The sequence below is a fragment of the Myxine glutinosa genome, chromosome 1 (genome assembly GCF_964187855.1).
Source record: "Myxine glutinosa chromosome 1, kmMyxGlut1.1, whole genome shotgun sequence".
In the NCBI taxonomy this organism is placed as follows: domain Eukaryota; kingdom Metazoa; phylum Chordata; class Myxini; order Myxiniformes; family Myxinidae; genus Myxine; species Myxine glutinosa.
The window spans coordinates 1,542,092-1,565,348 of NC_136261.1; the positions used below are offsets into that span (position 1 = coordinate 1,542,092).

General features: G+C 47.2%; 1 protein-coding gene across 2 annotated transcripts in view; it reads right to left on the reverse strand.

Moving 5' to 3' along the window:
- Window positions 1–23,257, reverse strand: part of HPF1 (histone PARylation factor 1) — a 110,182-nt gene that overhangs the window by 78,682 nt on the left and 8,243 nt on the right. For both annotated transcript variants that reach the window (XM_078774503.1, XM_078774440.1), the window contains one exon: window positions 13,764–13,884. In XM_078774503.1, the coding sequence (XP_078630629.1) occupies window positions 13,764–13,884 (121 nt within the window). The remainder of the gene's footprint in view (window positions 1–13,763; window positions 13,885–23,257) is intronic.

Sequence of the window (23,257 nt, forward strand, 5' to 3'; positions counted from 1 at the left end):
GGGTAGAAACCAAACTGGATGCTCACAGGGAGGAAATGGAGCAGATGAGGGTGGCATCTGGGCAGGAGATGCAAGTGATGGGAGAGGAGATCAGGAGAGGAGTGAGTGAGGAGGTCGGAGGAGTGCGCGAGGAGGTGAGGCACTGTAAGGAGCACATGGAGAAGGAGGTGAGAAAGGGGACTGTAAAGTTACAAGGGGGCATAGAGGACCTGACGCAGGAGGTGGAACAGCTGACAGAGGGACAAAAAGGACTAACGGAGCAGGTTCAAAGGAACACTGCGGTATTAGGAGGGTTAAAAGCGACACAGAAAGAACTAAAAGACGACTTGATAGCGACGAAGAGGGAATGTCAGATGGTACGTGAGGGACTGACAGCGAGGTTGGACGAGGTGGTAGAGGTAATGGAGCCGAAGGACCGGCAGGTGAGGACGCACATGGAAACGGTCAAGGTAGCCTTGGAGGACGAGCTTGAGGAGACGTACCGGGGAATAAAAGAGGTGAAGCAGAAATTAGAAGAAGTGGAAGAAGGGGTGAGCGAAATTAAGAAGCGACGGAGAGAGGATAAGAAAGAGATAAAAGAGGAGGTAAAAGAATTGGTCCAAAGTCTGTGTTTGGATCGTGATGATGTGCTCATTAACCGGATGAGGGATTCGCAGGTGATGGAGGAGAAGCGAAGAGGAAGAGGACCCGGTGTAAGTGGTGACCAATATGGTCGTGCGTATGATGCGCCAGGGGATTTAAGAAGCTTGGGGGTCGAGATGGACCTGGGTGTTCGTGAGAGGCCGTTGGTGAAGTGTGCGACAGGTCTGGTGTGCGAAAAAGGAGGTGTGCGAGAAAGTCCGACTCTGGGGTGTGTGAGAAAAAAGTGCGTGCCAAGGAGTGAGGGTGCTGGCGAGAGTGAGTCGGTCGTAGCGCGTGTGCGAGGGAGCACATGGAAGCGCGGTGTGGTAAGTGTTACAGAGGGTGTAACGAGAGAGGGTGTGCGAGAAAGGTGTGTGACGGACAGGTGCATGAGGAAAGAGTGCGCTGTCAAGAGTAAGGGTGAGTGCGCTGTCAAGAGTGGAGGTGAGAGTAGTAAGAGTGACACGGAGCGTGAGTTGGTTGTGACAGGTGAGAAAGGAAGCACACCTGGAATGGTAGAGCGTGAGTGGGAATGCACGCTGGAGTTGGTAGTGAGGCACGTGGTTGGGTGTGCGAATGAGAGCACACCTGTGATTGTCACAGAGGAGGTGACAGAGGAGGGGGCGCGAAGAGGTGTGTTGGTGAGGTGTGCGACCAACGAATGTGTGCCAAAGTGTTCGGTGGTCAGGTGTGTGACCAAGGCTGTGAGTGGAATGAGTGTACCTGGGTGTGTAAGGAAAGGTACGAGGAGCATGGAAACGGCTGGATGTGTGAGCAAGGAACGGGCTGCGGGGTGTAAGCGTCCAGGTAAAGCATCGACAGTAACCGGTTTAGAGGTTAGAGCGACTTTTAGCCGAATCGGGCCCTCGGTGCGTGCTGGGCCTCGCTTTGAACGGCCGCGTCCGTGCTCCACTAGGCGGAGCGGGTGGCTGGATAGGAAGGGTCGTCATGGCGACCACTTTTTGTTGAGGCATTCCGGCAGGTCGAGATCGAGCCATGGGATGGCTCCGTGCCGAGATGGTGCGTGGGACCTCGGCCCGGGTAAACCTCCTTCCCTGCACCGAATGCGGGACGTGTCCAGCCGCTGGCACCAAACAACCCGCATTCATGGCTTGGCTTTACGAAGCCGGGCTTTGGACAGGAATTGGCGCACCGAGAGGCATTAGTGAGTAGACTGGGTGATGAGGTTAGTGTTTTGGCCCCAAAATTAGAGAAAAACAAAATTTGATGATTGGCAAAGGATTGGCAGTAAAGATTGGCAGATGATGGGTAGTGATTGGCAAATTTTTGATTTGTTGAAATTTGATGTGCAAAATTGGTAGTGAGCGATGGGCCCGGTGGGTAAGGGTGGCATCCCTGCCACCCTTCCCATGTGGGGCAAATGCGCAATAGCTTATGGGGTGTATGGCAGTGAAAACTAGCCCGGGTGGGTTAGGATATTGATAGGGATCTAGCGAAGATGACATTAGGTGACGATAAGGTTAGTTAGTGACAATGATACCTGTAGTGGGGACGCAGGTAGTTTAGTGTGGTTGATAATGACGTGGGAGCGCAATAGTTTAAAGGGACGACTGGGAAGCGCAAGTTTCAGAGGGGAGTAGTTAGCTGAGATGATGCCGTGTGTTTGTGATTGCACAGGTGTGCAACTGGACAGGTGTGTGGAGCAGTGTATGAGTAGTGAGTGTTGTGGATCAGCGCGAATGCGCTTGGGGAGAGAAGGGTGCAGGCGGCACCAAGAGTGAGAGCACAGGTGTGCAAGTACAGGTGTGTGGAGAGAGTTGGAGTAAGTGGTACGGAGTGGTGTGCATGGTGCGAAGGTGTGGATGGGGGAAGAGTGGACCCCTTTCACGAGTACCCGGGGCGGGTAGTGTAAGTGTTAGGTAGAGGGTATAGGTAAATTGTGGTTGGATATTGGCATTTGTGGTGCGGTTGCAGAATGGTATTGTGGATGGGTGCATTAGTGTTGTGGAAATGGCTGGGCGTGTAGCCTGTTAGTGTGTGTAGTTGGTTGGGCACTCCACCACTGTGAGGATGTCGGCCAGGTGAGGCCGCAGGTGGGCTCTGGGAGCCGTTAGTGTCAGTGGGGCCCGAGGATCCGGAGGACGGACCCGGGTAGCCCAGTGCCAGAGAGGGCACCGAGTGGGGAGAGCGCCAGAGGGCCTTCCCCAGGTAGTTAGGTTAGGGTAAGGAGCAGGTAAGCTCGGAGGCAACTGCAGTGGTGGAGGTGTGCAGGTGGGTAGACCCGCTGGGAGAGGTACACGCCACAGCCCAGAAATTGTGCGAGGGCACCGGGAGATAAATCGGGGGAGTGAGACCCCAAATTGAAAAGCACCACAGTTTGGTCAATGGGAATTGGTTTTTAGAACCCATAGTGTAAGAGGGCCAATGGTTTGGCAGGAGAAAGACCCCGGGTAACGTAAAGTTGTTAAAGTCATTTAGGAAATAGTTAGGATTGATGAACCTGTCGCACCATACGCAGCCACTTACCTGTGGTGATGATGATGACTCCACACCTGTGTTTTCTTTGTTCTGTTGCAGGAAGTGAGAATTGCTGTTGGATTTGTGAGACGCATCACGACGTGGATGAGACATTGGGGTGATTCCATCTCTCCCTCCTTAGGAGGGACTGATGATGAATTGGTGATGGCAAATTATGATGTTGAATTGGAGATGGCAAATTTTGATGAGAGTTGAAAATGGCAAATTTGATTGGTTAGGAGGGAGAGAAGACGAATTTGGTTTATGGGAGGAACGGGGAAGACAGTAGGGACGGTTGTTGATGTGTAAAGTAGATGTTTATGGGTAGTGTTGTGTTTTGTGGATACAGTAAGGGGTAAGGGAGGGGCCATGTAGGTTACCTGGTGGGGGGGGGGGGCATACGATAGGAACGTACCTGTCTCATCTGGTTCCCATGTGCCCCCAGTGTGCATCATCTTATATTGCGTGCACTTTTGCGCCCTTACCACCTTACTCACTTGTCTTCTTCTTTTGTCTCCCACCTCCGAGGATCTGGCTTTGGGGCAGAGAGAGAGGAGAGAGAGGTGCTGGCTCCGCAGTTGTGGGCCTGCACTTTCGCTGCTTGCTGCCTGGATCGATACACCATATGGACCGCAATTTTGGTGGCCACCCACAATGGACCGCAGTTCTTTTGCGGCCAAGCACCACCCGTGGATGGACCTATGGGTCAACGTGGCACCTATGCCATACAGGTGAACCACTTTTAGTTGGCCCCCTGACGGCCACAATACAGAAATGGACGCGGTTGGCGCCTTTCTTTATTTTTAAAGAAGCCAGAAGGCCAAGTGCACCACATGAAGGCAAGACCAGCGGCAGAACATCGGCCGGCTGCGACACCACACCATGATTATTAAACATTTTATTGGTGCACCGGATGGTGCTGACTGTGTGATGGGGTGGTGCTTTTGGTGCTTGGAAGGGGTGCTCTGCACATTATTAAAGGCCGTAAGGCCACAGAGCACTCGTGGGTTGGTGTATCGATGCTGGCATGCGTGCTCTCTCTATGCATAACATCTGCATGTGTTCCTCCAAAAACAGGTCCTGGATCGTAGTGTAAATATCAGCGTAGTCTTGTGTAAATAATGCTCCCTACCGGCTGTATGTTTAGTTTGCGAATTCTTTCCGCGATTCGGTTATCCTGTGGGTGTGTTTCTGTGAGGAGAAGGGTGCAACGTCGCAGGGGGACATATTTACTCATTTGTGAACATCTGTAAAACTGTCGCACTCAGGGTAGAGTTAATAGTAGAGGGAACTACATCTGAGTGCCACACTAAAGTAGGTAAAAATTTATCGGGTCGGGACGCCCCGAGGGTAGAGAAGGGTGCAATGTTGCGGATATGGGATTTGGCCTCTATCCATATCCGCTTGTAAATATTCCCCTATTTCCCCAATACTCCCCAACTATCCCCAATCCCCCATTCCCTAGTCCCATTGTCTGTAAACAACACTCTGTAGAACCGACCTTCCCCTTCTTCCCCCATTAAATGTCGTGCCCAGGTCCACCGCATCTCACGTAGACAACTTTCGGACATCTTGCTAGTTATTCTTAGTCTATGTCAGTTAAGGACTCGTTTCCATTAATTCTGACTCTTCGTTGCACCAGAATGTGATTGTATGGCACCAGTAGTGAGTTTAGGACCTCCCCATACCTCCTCCCATCTTCCCCATGAAACAATAACAACAACAACAACTACAACCACAGCGGGGGCGGCGCGGCCGCGGTGCGGGGAGTGTGCGTCCTCACACCGGCTTGGTTAGCCGCCATTGCCATGTGCGCCCACGGGGTTACCACGAAGGGGCTGGCTGTCAGCTCCTCGTCAAGGGCGGAGCCCGGTAACCCCCGCACCCAATAAGAAGCAACGGGCCGATTCCATCTGGGGCGGAGCTAACGAGCCGAGGGCGTGTCACTCCCCGCCGGATATACGCAGCCACTTACCGGACGTGACGTCAGATGCGCCCCGAGCTTGAAGAAGAACCAGTCGCCACCTCCGAGCGCTGAGAGACCTCCCTGCATCTTTCGGACCGTGTGGATCCTGTCCCTGAGCCAAGAGTGCACCTTGAGCCTCGACTACCTGCCTTTTCTTGCCATCAATCCCCATGTGAGTCAGTCTTGTCCCGTTTATCTGTCGTCTGTCGGGGTTACTATAAGACCGTGATTAAGTGCCTACCTTACTATGCTGTCTCTCTTGTCCTTGTAATCTAACGTTCCGCAATATTATAACCTCCTCCGGAGGTCTTGAGAACTGTACCCCTGGTGTCGTGTCATTTTAACCCAGCCGCTGTGTCCTTTCCGTAATTGATTTAGCATAGCGCGACTCGGCCAACGTTCGAGCATAATCGGGTAAACTGTGCAGACGCGGTCATACCAAACCGCTCGATAAACCAACATCCACAACCGCGTCTGTAACAATATATATATATATATATATATATATATATATATATATATATATATATATATATATACACACACACAACAATATATATATATATATATATATATATATATATATATATACACAACAACAACATGCATTTTAAGGCCATTTCCCTGCTAGAGCGGGGGTTGGCCTTGCGGTCCCCATGACAATCTTCTCCATTTTGCCCTATTTTCTGCATCTCTCCTTGTTAACCCCCTTGCCTGCATTTCTTCTTAAACCATCTTTAGCCAAGTCTTTCTCGGTCTTCCCCGTCCTCTACTTCCTTCTACATTCATTTCCATCACTCTTCTCAACCAGTCACTTTCATCCTTCCTCAACACATGACCAAACCATCTCAACCTGTTCGTCTTCACAGCATCAATCACAGGCTCTATTCCCATCATCTTTCACAATTCATCATTTGTCTTCCTCTCTCTCAACGATACTCCGCACATCCACCGAACCATTCGCATTTCCACCCTTTCCAGCCTTCGTTGGAAAGAAGATATATGGGTGCTATGAAGCCCTTTCCAGCCTTCGTTGCTGCTCTACGTTCATCACCCATGTCTCGCTCCCATAAATCATAACACTTCTCACACATGCACCATACACCTTTCCCTTCAGCTTCAACGACACTCCCCTCCTCATCAGCACGCCACTCAGTTCCCGAAACTTCTTCCATGCACATCTCACTCCAGCAACCGTTGCCGAGTCTGATCCACCTTCTCCATTCAGCATGTCTCCGAGGTAGCAAAATATTTTCACACCTGCCAGCTTCACGCCGTCTCCAAGATCCAACTCAAGATTTCCTCCATCTGCAGCTCCCACTGTGCACACCTTACATTTGAATGTAGCTGCCACACTGGTTAATGACCCTCTCAGACCACTGCATTTTTGATGAACCCACTCAGCGCACATTGTACATTGAATGGAGTTCACTTCGACACCCTCCCTGCACACAGCACATGGCCACTTCCCAGTTCTTTCCACCTCACCACATGCTTTACCACTTGCCATCACCTTCGTCTTTCCTATATTCACCTTCAGACCTTTTGTCTCCATACATTCCTTCCACTTGTTCATCTTTTCCTTCAGTCCATCCATACTTTCCGCAATCAACACCAGATCATCTGCATACAACAACTCCCACGGTAAACCCTCCTTTATGTTCTGAGCCAGCACCTCCATCACAGCTACAAATAGTAGTGGACTTAGTACCGACCCCTGATGCACTCCCACCTTCACCTCAAACTCACCACTGTTCCCGTCCTTCGTCCTTACAGCTGTGCGCGCTCTTTTGTACATTGCCATCACTACTCTGATCAACCATTCCTCCACTCCTAACTTCCTCAATGCCCATGTCAATACTTCGCGTGGAATTCTATCGAATGCTTTCTCCAGATCAACAAACCCAAGAAACAACTTCTTCCTCTTCTCCATGTACTTCTCCTGCAACTGCCTCACAATAAATAGCGCATCTGCCGTTCCTCTTCCTGGCATAAATCCAAACTGCATTTCGTCGATCTTCACCTTCTTCCTTATCCTCCTCTCCAACACCCTTTCCAATACCTTCATTCCATGCTCCAATAACTTTATTGCTCAGTACGAGCCACACTCCAGAGGGTCACCTTTCCCCTTGTATAGAGGGACGAGGGTACTCAGTTCCCAATCCACTGGAATGCGGCCTTCTTTCACCACCAAATTGCAGATCTCTGTCATTCTCTTCACACCCCAATTTCTCGCTGCCTTCAACATATCTCCCACAACTCCCGTCGGCCCTTCCACTTTTCTACTCTTCATTGCTTTTATCGCTTCCTCAACTTCCTTCTCAGTTACCTTCTCTGCCGGTCCTAAAACTGGGTTACTCTCTATGTTGCCATCCCATTCATTCTCTGTATTCAACAGCATTTCCATATATCTTTTCCATTTTCCTTTAATTCCATCTGGGTCCACAACGATTTGTCCCACTTCATCCTTCAAGCAACTCACCCCCATCACATCACACCTCTCTTTCGCTATCTGCTTTGCAATCCTGAATACCGCTCTCTGACCCTCTTCTGAATCCAAGCATTCTCCGAACATTTTCCTTCATGCCTCCTGCACCTTTGCTGCCTCTTTCTTTGCAGCCTTCTTGGCTGCCTTATAACTTTTATGCTCTGCTTTTTCTGCTCCCGTACCCTTCGCCTTCTGCCACTCCTTGAACTTCTTCCTCTTCTCGTCAATCCTCTTTCCAACTTCATCATCCCACCACCATGTTTCCGAGTGCCTCGGTGGTCCTTTTGTCCATCCACATACCTCACCAACGGCTCCCAACAGACTATCTTTCATTGACATCCAACCATTTTCAAGCTCAACCACATCATCCACTACCCTACTCAGCCTCTCCTTTAATGCCTCCATTACTGTCACCTCTTTCAACCACCACACCTTAATTCTCGGTTGGTACTTCACCCGCCGAGCTCTCCTCGCACCTTTCATCCTTGTGTCGCAGCCAACCAAGTGGTGCTGTGAAACAGCCTCCTCCCCCGAGATCACCTTTGTGTCCCGGAGGAGGTGCCCCCTATCTCGCCTACGCACCATCAGGTAGTCAACGGTTGTCGTCGACCCACCTGACGTGTATGTAACAAGCTTATTATCCTCTTTCTGGAACTGAGTATTACAAATCAACAAATCAGCTCCATCAGCAAACTCCAAAATCCTTTCACCTGCTCCATTTCTCACACCATATCCGTAACCCCCATGAACTCCCTCAAAACCGTCCATACTCCTTCCCACATGTCCATTTAGGTCTCCTCCTACCACAACAACTTCCTCATCTTTCACGTTTTCCATCAGCTTCTCTATCGCACACCAGAACTTGTCCTTCTCTTCATCGCTCCGACCAACCTGCGGAGCATATCCCGAGATGACGTTCACAAAGAGCTTTCCAATCATCATTTTCACCATCATCAACCTATCACTCACTCTAGTCACACTCACCACACTCTCTACAAACTCCTCAGAAAACAGGACGCCAACACCATTCACGCCCTATGGGCACCCTTGCCACACAAACTTGTATTTCTGTCCCTGCCTTCCCTTCACCATTCACACACCACTTCCCTTACATCTCGTCTCCTGCACACAACATATGTCCACTCTTCTTCTGATCAATACTTCCACCACTTCTCCTGATCTCCCTGTCATTGTCCCTACATTCCATGTCCCAAACCTCAGAAACCGATCTCCACGTCGGGCTGTACCCTGCCCATATGTAGTTGTAATTGTCATGGTTCTCTTTTTGAGGCAATGTTTTTATGGCCGGATGCCCTTCCAGATGCCAACCCTCTTAGTCGCCTCCTTTGACACGCAGGGATACGGTGTACCTATTCTAAACCAGGGTACACACCGGGGAAACGTTGAAGACAAACCAATTAAGGATCTTAAATGTTCGCAGTAAAGGAGGCAAAGGTAGGAGGAAAGAGGTAGACTACGGTTGAGATGGGAGGATTGTGTGAAGAGGGATATTCGTAAGGTGGGGGTGGTTGCAGGGTGCAGAGAGTTGGTCAAGGACAGAGGGGAGTGGAGGAGTATCGTGGTCAATGCAGGGCAGGAGCTTGGTGCCATCAGACTTCACCCCTTATAAAGGGAAGAGGAGGAGAACAATAATACCTCAATATATTTTCAAGATATAAAATTGAAACTATTTGTATGTATGTGTACTAAATGTGAGTAAGATTTGTTCAAACATCGTCAATGGTCAAGGTCAAGGCCATCCAAAATATGCAACCACCTATTAGGCTGCAATTAGAAAAACGTATCAGCCAAATTTATTACGCAAAACAATCAATCATGTAAAACATTTGATCGGTCAAAATTTCAAAATTGCCAAATTGCTGTTTCCATGGCAACTTTTGCTGAATTTATTTGTTTAATATTTACATGGGAACTATTGTCGTGTGCTTTGCAAAACATCATTCTCGTTTGTTTGTCTGCACAATGTGCCAATATAGACCATAATTTTTACACCATACCTCTATAATATAATAGCCGTAGATGATTCTGTCTGTCTGTCTGTCTGTCTATCTGTTGGGTGTCTGTCCGGGGTGTGGCTTACTCGGTTTGCAGAGTAGCTCCACCCATAGCTCCACCCATTCTGGGAGTGGCTATAAACAAATATCCACCATTTTATTAACTCGCATAGCTTTGAGTCCTGTTTTGTAGGCCCGTGGTGTCTTGCTCTCCCCCAGTTTTATTTCAAATCAAATTCGATAAATCATTTCATTTTTCACAGTCGCTAACATAGTTTTAGACTCGGTTGAAAAAAAACGGGAAGAAAATCCGATGAAAGTTGCCGTTTATAGAACGAAATGAATTCTCAAAGGCCTGTAACTTCAAGGCCATTGAGTCTCTCTCACGCCTTTATCTCCAATCTAACTCACCATATGATTTCATTTTTATCGATGGTTTTACTTTTAGACTCGGTGTCAGCAATAATTGAGAACAATCCACACACGCGGGAAAATGCAGAGATATATTTTTTAAAATCGCGTCATGGTGTATCATACACCGCCCAACATGACACCGCCGGCAATGTGTCGATATATATTAAAAATTCGCTTTTGCTTTTCCGTTATGATATATTACTATTTCGTTTGATGATAGTCGTCACAAAAACGTCAACAATGATGCCGACATATATTTCTTCGTTTTTATTTCATTCAACATATTAGCCGGAAGTAAAATATGTTTCAGGAAATTACCGAGAGATATTTCTTCGTTTTTTTTATTAGTTATGTGCGCATACACTTTAAATAGGTTTATTTGAAATCTTTAATTTTCCACAAACATTCCACACACGCGGGAAAATGCAGAGATATATTTTTTAAAATCGCGTCATGATGTATCATACACCGCCCAACATGACACCGACGGCAATGTGTCGATATCTATTTTAAATTCGATATATCATTTCATTTTTCACAGTCGCTAACATAGTTTTAGACTCGGTTGAAAAAAAACGAGAAGAAAATCCGATGAAAGTTGCCGTTTATAGAACGAAATGAATTCTCAAATGCCTGTAACTTCAAGGCCATTGAGTCTCTCTCACGCCTTTATCTCCAATATAACTCACCATATGATTTCATTTTTATCGATGGTTTTAGAGTCGGTGTCAGCAATAATTGAGAACATTCCACACACGCGGGAAAATGCAGATATATTTTTTAAAATCGCGTCATGGTGTATCATACACCGCCTAACATGACACCGACGGCAACGTGTCGATACATATTAAAAATTCGATATATCATTTCATTTTTCACAGTCGCTAACATAGTTTTCGACTCGGTTGAAAAAAAACGGGAAGGAAATCCAATGAAAGTTGCCGTTTATAGAACGAAATGAATTCTCAAACGCCTGTAACTTCAACTTCAAGGCCATTGAGTCTCTCTCACGCCTTTATCTCCAATCTAACTCACCATATGATTTCATTTTTATCGATGGTTTTGGACTCGGTGTCAGCAATAATTGAGAACATTCCACACACGCGGGAAAATGCAGAGATATATTTTTAAAAATCGCGTCATGGTGTATCATACACCGCCCAACATGACACCGACGGCAACGTGTCGATATATATTAAAAATTCGCTTTTGCTTTTCCGTTAAGATATATTACTTTTTCGTTTGATGACAGTCGTCACAAAAACGTCAACAATGATGCCGACATATATTTCTTCGTTTTTATTTAATTCAACATTATTAGCCGGAAGTAAAATATGTTTCAGGAAATTACCGAGAGATATTTCTTCGTTTTTTAAAATTAGTTATGTGCGAATACACTTTAAATAGGTTTATTTGAAATCTTTAATTTTCCACAATATAATTTACTTGCCATTTATCATTTGATGATTACGAGACAAATTCCTCTTGAGGATCGTGACAATTCATGCGCTGCGTGGAAACTTCTATTTCCAAAATGAATGAGCCGATCGATGAAGAACGCAGACTTGAACAGGATGCAGCAAGAAAACGAATGAGACGGGCGAACGAGTCCATCGACGAACGTCAATGCAAACTTGCGGGGTCACCCGTGGGAATCCCACGGGCATGGATGTGTGTGACATTTCGACATATTGAGTTAGATGCTGCACATTCATTTTTACAAAATGGTTACTGGCAAGTCATCAGATCCAGAAATGGTGTAAAAACCACTGTTTAGAGGCCATTTTTCCCCGCAAAGCGGGGGTTGGCCTTTTCGGGGACCGTGGTAGTTGTTGTTTTTTTGTCCCCTTTTTGAAGCAATGTTTTACGGCCGGATGCCCTTCCTGACGCCAACCCTTTTTGCCGCCTTCAACGACAAACAGGGAATTACCAGTGAACTGGTACTCAATTAGCCGACCTCGGAAGGATGACAGGCTGAGTCAACCCCCCTGGCATTAATTCGGCGATCGACCGAGATTCGAACCCAGGATCCTAAGCCGGCACCCTAGCCGCTAGCCCAACACCAGAAATGGTGTCATGAACACAATTTATTTACGCACAAACACAAAAGCAAGACGGGCCGATTTCCGATTCCGACGGGCCGACGGGCGAGACGGGCCGATTTCCGATTCCGACGGGCCGATTTGGAGCAAGAAAAAGAACGAGACGGGAGAAAAAGGAGAGAAACGAGACGGGGAAAGCCGATTGGAGAGGCGAGTGAGGCGCGATTGGAGAGGAGTGTGAGGCGCGATTGGAGAGGAGTGTGAGGCACGATTGGAGAGGAGTGTGAGGCGTGATTGGAGAGGAGTGTGAGGCACGATTGGAGAGGAGTGATTGGAGGGGAGTGTGAGGCACGATTGGAGAGGAGTGTGAGGCACGATTGGAGAGGAGTGTGAGGCGCGATTGGAGAGGAGTGTGAGGCGCGATTGGAGAGGAGTGTGAGGCGCGATTGGAGAGGCGTGTGAAGGATTGCAGAGGAGAGGAGTGTGAGGGATTGGAGAGGTGAGGGATTGGAAAGGAGAGGGATGTGAGGGTTTGGAGAGGAGAGGAGTGCTAGGTGGAGAGAGGAGAGTGTCAGGTGGAGACAGGAGAGTGTCAGGTGGAGACAGGAGAGTGTCAGGTGGAGAGGAGTGAGGGGTCACATATTATGTGAAATAACTAAATTGTGTTCATCACACCATTTCTGGATCTGATGACTTGCCAGTAACCATTTTGTAAAAATGAATGTGCAGCATATAACTCAATATGTCGAAATGTCACACACATCCATGCCCGTGGGATTCCCACGGGTGACCCCGCTAGTACCTCTATAAAGTATGTACAATTAGAATGCGAGTACATATACGAAATACATACAATAAAACCACACAAACGCCTCACAAAACAAGTCCTGGCGAGGGTCTGTAATCATTGATTGCTCTTTCTAGTTAAAGTGTAAAAGGATGAAGGAATGGTAAACAAAATGTATACAAGCAGGAAAAAAAGAAATAAGTAAATAGAATTGGACAGATTGTGGATAGACAAAGAAGTTTCACAGAAATGGCAAAGCAGCTTTCGAAAAGGCGTAATCCGCCCCAAAATGCTCGGTGCGCATGTGCAAAAACGTCAGGAAGCTGAAGAGTTTGGGGCAAAATAAAATATATTATGTGTCCTGAATAAGGATTGTTACTTGTCATGGCTGACCAAGCTTCTGAAAATAAACCGAAAATATTTGGAAAAGGACCTGAGAGAAATGGCTGTCTCTGCACAGTGAAAGACTTGGAGAACTTTCTCAGCTCAATGGACGGGCAGCTGCTCATACTGCAAACTCCCGACGATGTGGGTCGGTGCAAGGCGAACAATTTACTCAAACTATCACCTCAATAGGACAATACCGTATCGCCTGGCGGTACTGAGGACACATTACCATAACCCGACGTCCTGAATACATGCTCATAAAGTCGTACGAATCTACGCAAACAATTGCTGGATAACACCTTATCTAACTATTTATTGCTCGCTATCCCACTAACACAACAATACATATAATCAACTGGATTATATACCACTTATCACAAATACGGAAATTTCTCTGAAATTTAAACCATGTGGCATTATAAACGATCAAAATATATTATTATTGTGAGTAGGATATAAATTTATGGGGAGTACAGGAATGTAACAAATGATAAGGAACAAAGAGGGAATAAAACTATTTTCTCTTCCTTCTCTTTTCCTCTGCTGCTTCATAGTAGTCACATACCATGGGGAGATTGTGAGTTCATGCTCATGCACAGTGCCCAGAAGTTGAAGAAATCCCCAGGTAGCGGCAGAGCACAGAGTGCTGCAGCACTTCGCTCTGATGCACCGACCACAGGCAAGTTCTGCATGACATCATCCAAACAAATGTCAAAGGTCAACAATCTATGATGTTCAATAATTAATTATAAAACCTCGTGGGTTAAATTTTAAACGGCAATAACTGGGCATTGGCACACCATGGTCTGCATTGTGTAAAATAATGTTCTTGGCTGATTAATCCTTGCAGGATAAGTACGAGTATATATCCAAAAAAAAACATAAAAGCAATTGCATGCAAAATGGCATTAACCCCACTTTTGATCTTCCCCACCGAGGACCTACCTGTTAACCTTAGTTGACGATTTGCGAGCACCCTCCTATTGTCCTTTTAAGTCATGTGAATTTTTTTACATTTCCAACTCATATTAATGATATTGTTACAGTCGTCGTCCTTGGATAACTCCAGAGGGATGGCAAGTTTTAAGGACCAGGATCCACTTTCATACCGTTAACTTTGAGCCGGCTCAAAGGTCCAAAGCCGTGTTACCGTTGCCAACGGGGCTGCCGTTCCGAATGAGTATCGTTCCAACAATCACGAGACAGATCTTAATTGATTCTCAACTAGAGCCCAATCACGTGCTGCGATCTCAACTAGAGCTCAATCTCATGTTTAACCAATCACCAGTTGCCATATACCGAAACGTCGTCCTGTCAATCGGTCCAACGATTGAAGGGAAAACAAGATGGTATTTATAGAATACTTACCCTGCGCAGTCAACTTGGTGCGAGCCAACTCTTGTGTTTTTGAAGGGTTTTTTTTCATTGATCCAATATGGCTGCCAGACCACGTGAGCGATTACATCATAAATTTATATTCTCTAACATAATTGTTACGTAGATGCAGGCGTGGATCAAGGGGGGTTCACTGGGTGCACCTGAACCCTTCCCCCCAACACCCACAATCCTCCCTCCGCCGCTACCATACTTACTTCCACTATCTGCATTGGACGGAGGTAATGTTTTCAACCCGGTCAGTTTGTGTTGTGCGCAGGATATCTCAAAAAGTTATTGATGGATTTTGGATTTAATCTGGTGGTGGGTTTGTGTGTGTGACAAGGAAAAAGTGATTCAATTTTGGTGAAGATCCGAATCCAGATCCAGATGCGATAATTTTTTAAATTATGGTATGGACTTGGGCATGAATGTCATCATTGACAACTTTACAAGGCGAAATCCATGAAGAATGGAGTTTCTGGACATCCTTTAGTAGAGCTAGTCGACTAGAAGAGCTAACGATGTACAAATAGTAAACCGTCACTCCACTCAGTAGGCGGACTGGCACAGGCTTGCATACATCACTATTAAGGGCAATATCTCTTTTAGATAAATATTTTCAATTGAAAAATAAAAGGCAAGTACATTGAGTTGAATAAGGCTTGGTGGTACATTTTGTGATCTGTGAACATCTTAACCTCGAGTGAACCCCCCCCCCCCCCCCCCCCACCCCCTAAAAAATTTCTGGATCCGCCCCTAAGATGCATGACGTCTTCTTGTTTGTTACTTGCCGGAAAAATTCCGGCAAGTATGTTGATCTGTTCGTTTGTTTGTTACTTGCCAGAAAAGATTCCGGCAAGTATGTTGATCTGTTCGTTTGTCTGTCTGTCTGTTTGTCTGTCTGTTTGCAGCACTACGTCTACACCGTTGCACGAAGAATCGCCAAACTTTGCACACATACAGACTTGGCATTTAATATGGAATATTTTTTTTGTGGGGGTGAACTTACTTTTCATGATGACTTAGAACCAAAAGTTCATTGAAATTATGTTTAAATTATTTTAGATTTTGTTAATGTGACCTTTAAAAGCTGCCAGCATCTTGGAAATCAGCAAACATTACCGCTTTACACAAAAAAGGTGCAAAAACAGATCTGCCAGCATCTTGGAAATCAGCAAACATTACCGCTTTACACAAAAAAGGTGCAAAAACAAATCCTTGCAACTACAGACCAATCAGCCTGCTCCCAATTATCAGCAAAGTCATGGAATCCATCATTGCTTCGCATATCAAATCCTTCCTCTTCTCCAATGGCTTGATCTCTGATCATCAATTTGGATTCAGACCAGGTCATTCTACTCTGGACATGTTGCTTCTGCTGTCTCAACAATGGATGGAGATCCTCAATGCCAAACAGGAAATCACAGCTGTCTCACTTGACATATCACGTGCCTTTGATACGGTCTGGCACCCAGCTCTGCTCACCAAACTCACCTCCTATGGTATTCAGGGAAATCTCCACTCATGGCTTGCGGATTTCCTCTCTGGTCGTAGGCAACGTGTGGCCCTGAATGGATTTCTCTCATCTTCCCTTCCTGTTCTGGCTGGAGTTCCCCAAGGTAGTGTTCTGGGCCCTGTGCTATTTCTGGTCTTCATCAATGATCTCTCCGACTCTCTGGAAAATCCTCTCTATCTCTTTGCTGATGACTCCACTATCTGCCACTCCATTCCTCATCCCTCAGATCGGCAGTCTGCAGCCTCCTCACTCTCTGCAGACCTGTACAAAATCACAGACTGGTCAAACAAGTGGAACATGTCTTTCAATCCTGACAAATCTCACACTCTTACAACGTCTCTCCGAAAGGACCGACTGGAAAACCCTCCCATCTACTTTCTCAACAATCCTCTCCAAGAAGTTCTGTCGCTCAAGCTTTTGGGTCTCACTATCTGCCATGATCTTTCTTGGGAAAACCACATGTCCAAGCTGGCCTCCAAAGCCAGTCGCCGACTGGGCATCCTCCGTCGTGCGAAGTCCTTCCTTGGCACACCTGAGCTCCTCACCACATACAAGGCTTTCATCCGCAGCTCAATGGAATACTGTTCTCCCCTATGGGCTGGTGCTCCTGCCTCACACCTTGCTCGGCTTCACGCTGTTGAGGCCAAAGCTTTCAGAATCATTGGAATCTCCTGCGATGTAGTCAACTCCGAGGGCCTTTCACTCACTCACCGCAGGCAGGTTGGTGGTCTTTCTGTCTTCTACCGACTCCTCTCCGGCCTTGCTCCCCCAGCTCTCTCTGTGCTCTGTCCCCCCAATATTCCTTCAGGTCGCACAAGATCTGCCTGCAACCCTCTTATGGTTAAACTGCCAAAATCTCGGCTCTCTGCTCACCTTCACTCTTTCATTCCACTTTTCTCCCGCCTCTGGAACAAACTCCCCCACTCCCTTCAATCCCACTCCTCCCTCCAGGTCTTGAAAACAGCTGTTCACCACCATCTCTTATCTTCCCCCATCGAAAACCTTGATCTTTTCTACCCCCGGTAATTCACCCCAGAGTCCTTGCAGTGTTCATATGTTTTATTCCTCTCCCACCTCCCCCCCAAGTCCTCCCGATGTCCCTGCTCTCAAATGTTGTGTTTGTGTCCTTCCCCCCTCTCTCCCCATCTTGTCTACCGCTGCCCTTGTTTTTTGTGTTTTGTGTGTCGGTTTGTCTTTTTGTGTGATTAATGTTAGCTCTTTCACGAGCCTCGATCTTGTATGCAGAAAAGAAAAGAAAAAAAGAAAAAAAAAAGAAACAAAAACCACATTTGACATTTCTAAGCAAATAAATTGATCCTTGAAAGTGATGTAAACTGATATCGAACTCAATTCATGGACAGTACTGTGTTAAACTTCTGTACGTTTTCCAGAAGTATTTCTTTATTTTGCACATTAGCCAAATTTTTTTTTAACAAAAACAAAAGTTAAATTACGACTGGGTTTACGGACAGTAAAATTACAGTTCAGTACGTCGTGTAACCCCCACGAGCATTCAGGAGAGCACGTACACGTCGAGGCATGCTGTTCACGAGATTTGCCAAAGTTTGGACAGGAATCGCTTGCCATGCAGTGACAATAGCCTGCTGCAATTCATGCACAGAGGTAGGCTGCTGGTCCAAGTTGTCGATTTGACGCGTTAATTCTGCCCACAAGTTCTCTATCGGATTCATATCTGGGGACATGGCAGGCCACTCCATATGCTCTACACCACGGTCAGCAAGAAAGTGTTGGATCATGTGAGCATGATGAAGCCATGCATTGCCATCTTGGAAGACAAAGTTTCCTCGAAAGGCTGCACGAGCAAATGGAAGCAATGTTTCTTCCAGAATGGCCCTGTACTTGAACTGGTTCAGGTTTCCATTCAGAACAACCAGGTCAGTTTTGCCCCCTGCATGCAAAGCAGCCCAGACGGTCACCCCACCACCTCCAGCTTGGACTCTTGGCACTATACAATCTTCGTTGTAGGCTTCATGCACTTGTCTGCGCACTCGGACATGGCCATCTTGATGATAGACCAGAAATCAAGACTCGTCACTGAAGATCACGTGATTCCAGTGTCCTGGCTGCCATTGACGGTGCTCTCTGGCCCACTGCAATCGGCGCTGGCGTTGTTGTCTTGTCAGGCGTGGCTTTCTCAGGGTACGCCTGGCACGATAGCCTGCTTGAACCAGTCGTTGGTTGACTAGCCTTCTGGATACAGGCACATTTGTCAGTTGCTGCCACTCAGCCCTAAGCCGATTAGCTGACTTGGTACGGCCATTGTGGACTAACCGGTGCAGCTGGCGATCATCCCTCCTTGTGGTTCTTCGGGGACGTCCTGGCCTCGATATTGGAGTAGGGACACCCCTCTGAGCATTTCGTTTCGGGATCTTTGACACCTGACCTTGAGTGATGCCATACTGCCGAGCAATACCACGCTGTTTCATGCCGGAATTTCGTAAAGCCACCACTCCATGACAAACAGCATTGTCGAGTTGACGGACCATCTCCAGAGGAAGCGGCAATAACTTTTGTAGACGTGCAGCAGTTGTTTTCCACTAATACAGAATGCAACAACCCTTATATACCCGATTGTGAAGCCAATCGTCAAATGTACCTGTCCGTACATTTTGTCACGCCACCTGTGATATAATCCTGTTATTGACTTCTTGCTGCGACAGACGATCAGTGACATGGTTCTTTTAACAAAGAAATCACCGAAGCATAAAACTCACCAGATTGATATACCGAGTTCAGAAATTAAACCCAAGTCAAGGAAAAAAAAATATTCCATATTAAATACCAAGTCTGTATTTGTCTTGCCCTGGAATAGACTGTGCCCAATTGACGACGTCATCGGTGACGTGGTTCGGCCGCCATCTTGGAAAAACCAAAAAACGTTGCACCTCCATATCTCCGAAAGTGCTGAAAAGAAAAAATTGAGACATGGCTCATTGTAAAGAACTCTCCATAGGGAATAAGATATGTTAATGATGACGTCATAGGTCACGTGGTTTGGCCGCCATCTTGGAAAAACCGAAAAACTTAGCACCTCAATAGCTCCAAAAGTGCTGAATAGAAAAAATTGAGACATGGCTCATTGTAACGAACTCTCCATAGGGAATAAGATATGTTAATGATGACGTCATCTGTCACGTGGTTCGGCCGCCATATTTGTCCTAAATGGCCGATAAAAAAGTCAATTCCGGCAAGTCCTCGGTCTTTGACCGATTTTTCATCTGTCTGTCTGTCTGTTTGCAGCACTACGTCTACACCGTTGCACGTAGAATCGCCAAACTTTGCACACATATTGGTCTTGCCCAGGAATAGACTGTGCCCAATTGATGACGTCATCGGTCACGTGGTTAGGCCGCCATCTTGGAAAAACCGAAAACATTTGCACCTCTATATCTTCGAAAGTACTGAACAGAAAAAATTGAGACATGGCTCATTGTAAAGAACTCTCCATGGGGAATAAAATATGTTAATGATGACGTCATACGTCACGTGGTTCGGCCGCCATCTTGGAAAAACCGAAAAATTTTGCACCTCCATATCTCCAAAAGTGCTGAATAGAAAAAATTGAGACATGCCTCATTGTAAAGAACTCTTCATGGGGAATAAAATATGTTAGTGATGACGTCATCGGTCACGAGGTTCGGCCGCCATCTTGGAAAAACCGAAAAATTTTTGCACCTCCATATCTCCAAAAGTGCTGAATAGAAAAAAATTGAGACATGGCTCATTGTAAAGAACTCTCCATGGGGAATAAAATATGTTAATGATGACGTCATCGGTCACGTGGTTCGGCCGCCATATTTGTCCTAAATGGCCGATAAAAAAGTAAATTCCGGCAAGTCCTCGGTCTCTGACCGATTTTTCATTTTTTGTTTGTTTGTCTGCACAGAACATGAGTATGCTTTTCTCTGCAACCATTCGTCTGATTGCCAATAAATTTTCGCCATTGGAGCGACTCCTACTGTATAATTTTTTTAATGAGAATTATGACGTCATAGGTCACGTGGTATAGGCTTACCCAAGTCCTGGAAAAACTGAAAAAAATTGCATCTCTATATCTCCAAAAATCACTCCATTGAAAAAATGTAAACATGGCTCATTGGCAAGTACTCCCCATGTGGAACAACATTTTTCAAGATGATGTCATCAGTGCTTTCTATATGACCTCATAATTAGACGAGTAGAACGCTTGATCCGATCAGTTTGAAATTTCTTGAGCATGATCGACACAAAAAATGTATGGGAGAATTAAATTGATGACGCCATCGGTCACGTGGTTTGGTATCCATATTGGATTGAACATAAATCGAAGTCATCAATAAACCACACAAACACAGCAGCTAGTAAACCACACAAAATACACCACACAAAATACACCACACAAAATATGTCCTGAAGAGGGTCTGCAATCACTGACTGCTCTTTCTTGTTACCTTTGTAATAAGAAGCGGCCTTGGAAAAACGCTACGATAAGCCTTAACATGGTGTTTGTCCAAGGAGGAAAACCCGTTGGGGAGAGGGGATAGCGGCCTTGTAAAAAAATGGCACGATATGTTTTTATACACCTTAACACTGAGTTTGCCAAAGGTGGAAATCCCCATTGAGAAGGGGGGAGGGGGGAGGGAATGAAGTGGCTACAACCTCCATCGTGTGACCCTTAATTCTCCTGTGAAGTTTGGTTAAGATTGGATAAGTAAAGACTGAATGTATCATGAAAAGACAGACCCGACAGACACCAAATTGCATATTTTAGTATGATAAGATGTAGAGTACAGACTACTGAAAAGGGTACTGTTCACACAAGTGCCCCAAAACATATTTTCATATATTCATCAAAGTTTTTCCCAACATTTTTGCTTTGGTTTTATACATTTTCTAATTAAAAAGATAAGTAGTAGCAGACTGACTGGAAAGAAATCCTGTTGTTTACAAGTACACAACACTTTTCTCTGTTTTTGAGTGAATAATATATTGAGTTAAATACATTTTTCCTGATGAAATGTGAATCTTCTTCCCAGTTTCGGATTCATGGCTGGCTCAACAGGTTTTCATCAAGGATTCTCCTGTACTTTGCACTGTCCATTGTCCTTACTATCCTGACAAACCTGTTGGTCCCAGTTGATGAAAAGCAGCCCCATAACATGATGCTGCCACCACCATACTTGACAGTAGGGATGGTGTTGACTGGGTGATGTGCAGTGTTAGGATGTAACGCTTTGAATTTAGACCAAAAAGTTCAATTTTTGACTCCTCAGACCACAAAACTTCTCCATATGCGTGCAGTATCATTAAGATGCTTTTTCACAAACCCATATGAGCTTTTAGATGCGTCTTTTTCAGTAATGGCTTATTTATTTCCACCTGTCCATGGAGGCCAGCTCTGTGAAGGGAACGGGATATTGTTGATTGATGAGCATTGACCCCCATGTCGGACAGATAGCCTTGCAGATCTTTCAAAGTCATTGTTGGATTCGCAGTGACATCCGGAACCATTTTCGTGCTTGTCCAGCTACTGAGTTTGGATGGTTGACCTGATCTGGGTCAGGTTGGTATGATGCGTCCACTTCTTGATGATGGATATCGCGAGACTCAAAGGCATAATGAGTGACTATGAAATTTAAGCTTTGTGAAATTTAAGCTTTTAACCCTCTCCTGAACGGTGCTTCTCCACCACATTAAATCTGACTTCTTTGGAAAGCTCCTTGGTCTTCATTTTTCCAATGTTGGTTGACCAAGTGAGTTGTGCCGTAAAAATTCATCGATAAGTGAGGACCTTAATTTTTAAGTGAAACAACTGATTACATACAAGTGAAACACATATTGTGACGAGAGTGGTTGGCTGGGTGTGTGGCGAGAGTTGGTGGGTTCCTCGGTGACGAATGTGGCTGGGAGCCTGGGTGGTGAGAGTGACTGGGTGGGTGTGTGGGGAGATTGGCTGGGTGGGTGGATGGCGAGAGTGGCTGGGTGGGTGGATGGCGAGAGCGGCTGGGTGGGTGGATGGCGAGAGCGGCTGGGTGGGTGGATGGCGAGAGCGGCTGGGTGGGTGGATGGCGAGAGCGGCTGGGTGGGTGGATGGCGAGAGCGGCTGGGTGGGTGGATGGCGAGAGCGGCTGGGTGGGTGGATGGCGAGAGCGGCTGGGTGGGTGGATGGCGAGAGCGGCTGGGTGGGTGGATGGCGAGAGCGGCTGGGTGGGTGGATGGCTAGAGCGGCTGGGTGGGTGGATGGCGAGAGCGGCTGGGTGGGTGGGTGGCGAGAGCGGCTGGGTGGGTGGATGGCGAGAGCGGCTGGGTGGGTGGATGGCGAGAGCGGCTGGGTGGGTGGATGGCGAGAGCGGCTGGGTGGGTGGATGGCGAGAGCGGCTGGGTGGGTGGATGGCGAGAGCGGCTGGGTGGGTGGATGGCGAGAGCGGCTGGGTGGGTGGATGGCGAGAGCGGCTGGGTGGGTGGATGGCGAGAGCGGCTGGGTGGGTGGATGGCGAGAGCGGCTGGGTGGGTGGATGACGAGAGCGGCTGGGTGGATGGATGGCGAGAGCGGCTGGGTGGGTGGATGGCGAGAGCGGCTGGGTGGGTGGATGGCGAGAGTGGCTGGGTGGGTGGATGGCGAGAGTGGCTGGGTGGGTGGATGGCGAGAGTGGCTGGGTGGGTGGATGGCGAGAGTGGCTGGGTGGGTGGATGGCGAGCGTGGCTGGGTGGGTGGATGGCGAGAGTGGCTGGGTGGGTGGATGGCGAGGGTGGCTGGGTGGGTGGATGCCGAGAGTGGCTGGGTGGGTGGATGCCGAGAGTGGCTGGGTGGGTGGATGCCGAGAGTGGCTGGGTGGGTGGATGCCGAGAGTGGCTGGGTGGGTGGATGCCGAGAGTGGCTGGGTGGGTGGGTGCCGAGAGTGGCTGGGTGGGTGGGTGCCGAGAGTGGCTGGGTGGGTGGATGCCGAGAGTGGCTGGGTGGGTGGATGCCGAGAGTGGCTGGGTGGGTGGATGCCGAGAGTGGCTGGGTGGGTGGATGCCGAGAGTGGCTGGGTGGGTGGATGCCGAGAGTGGCTTGGTGGGTGGATGCCGAGAGTGGCTGGGTGGGTGGATGCCGAGAGTGGCTGGGTGGGTGGATGCCGAGAGTGGCTGGGTGGGTGGATGCCGAGAGTGGCTGGGTGGGTGGA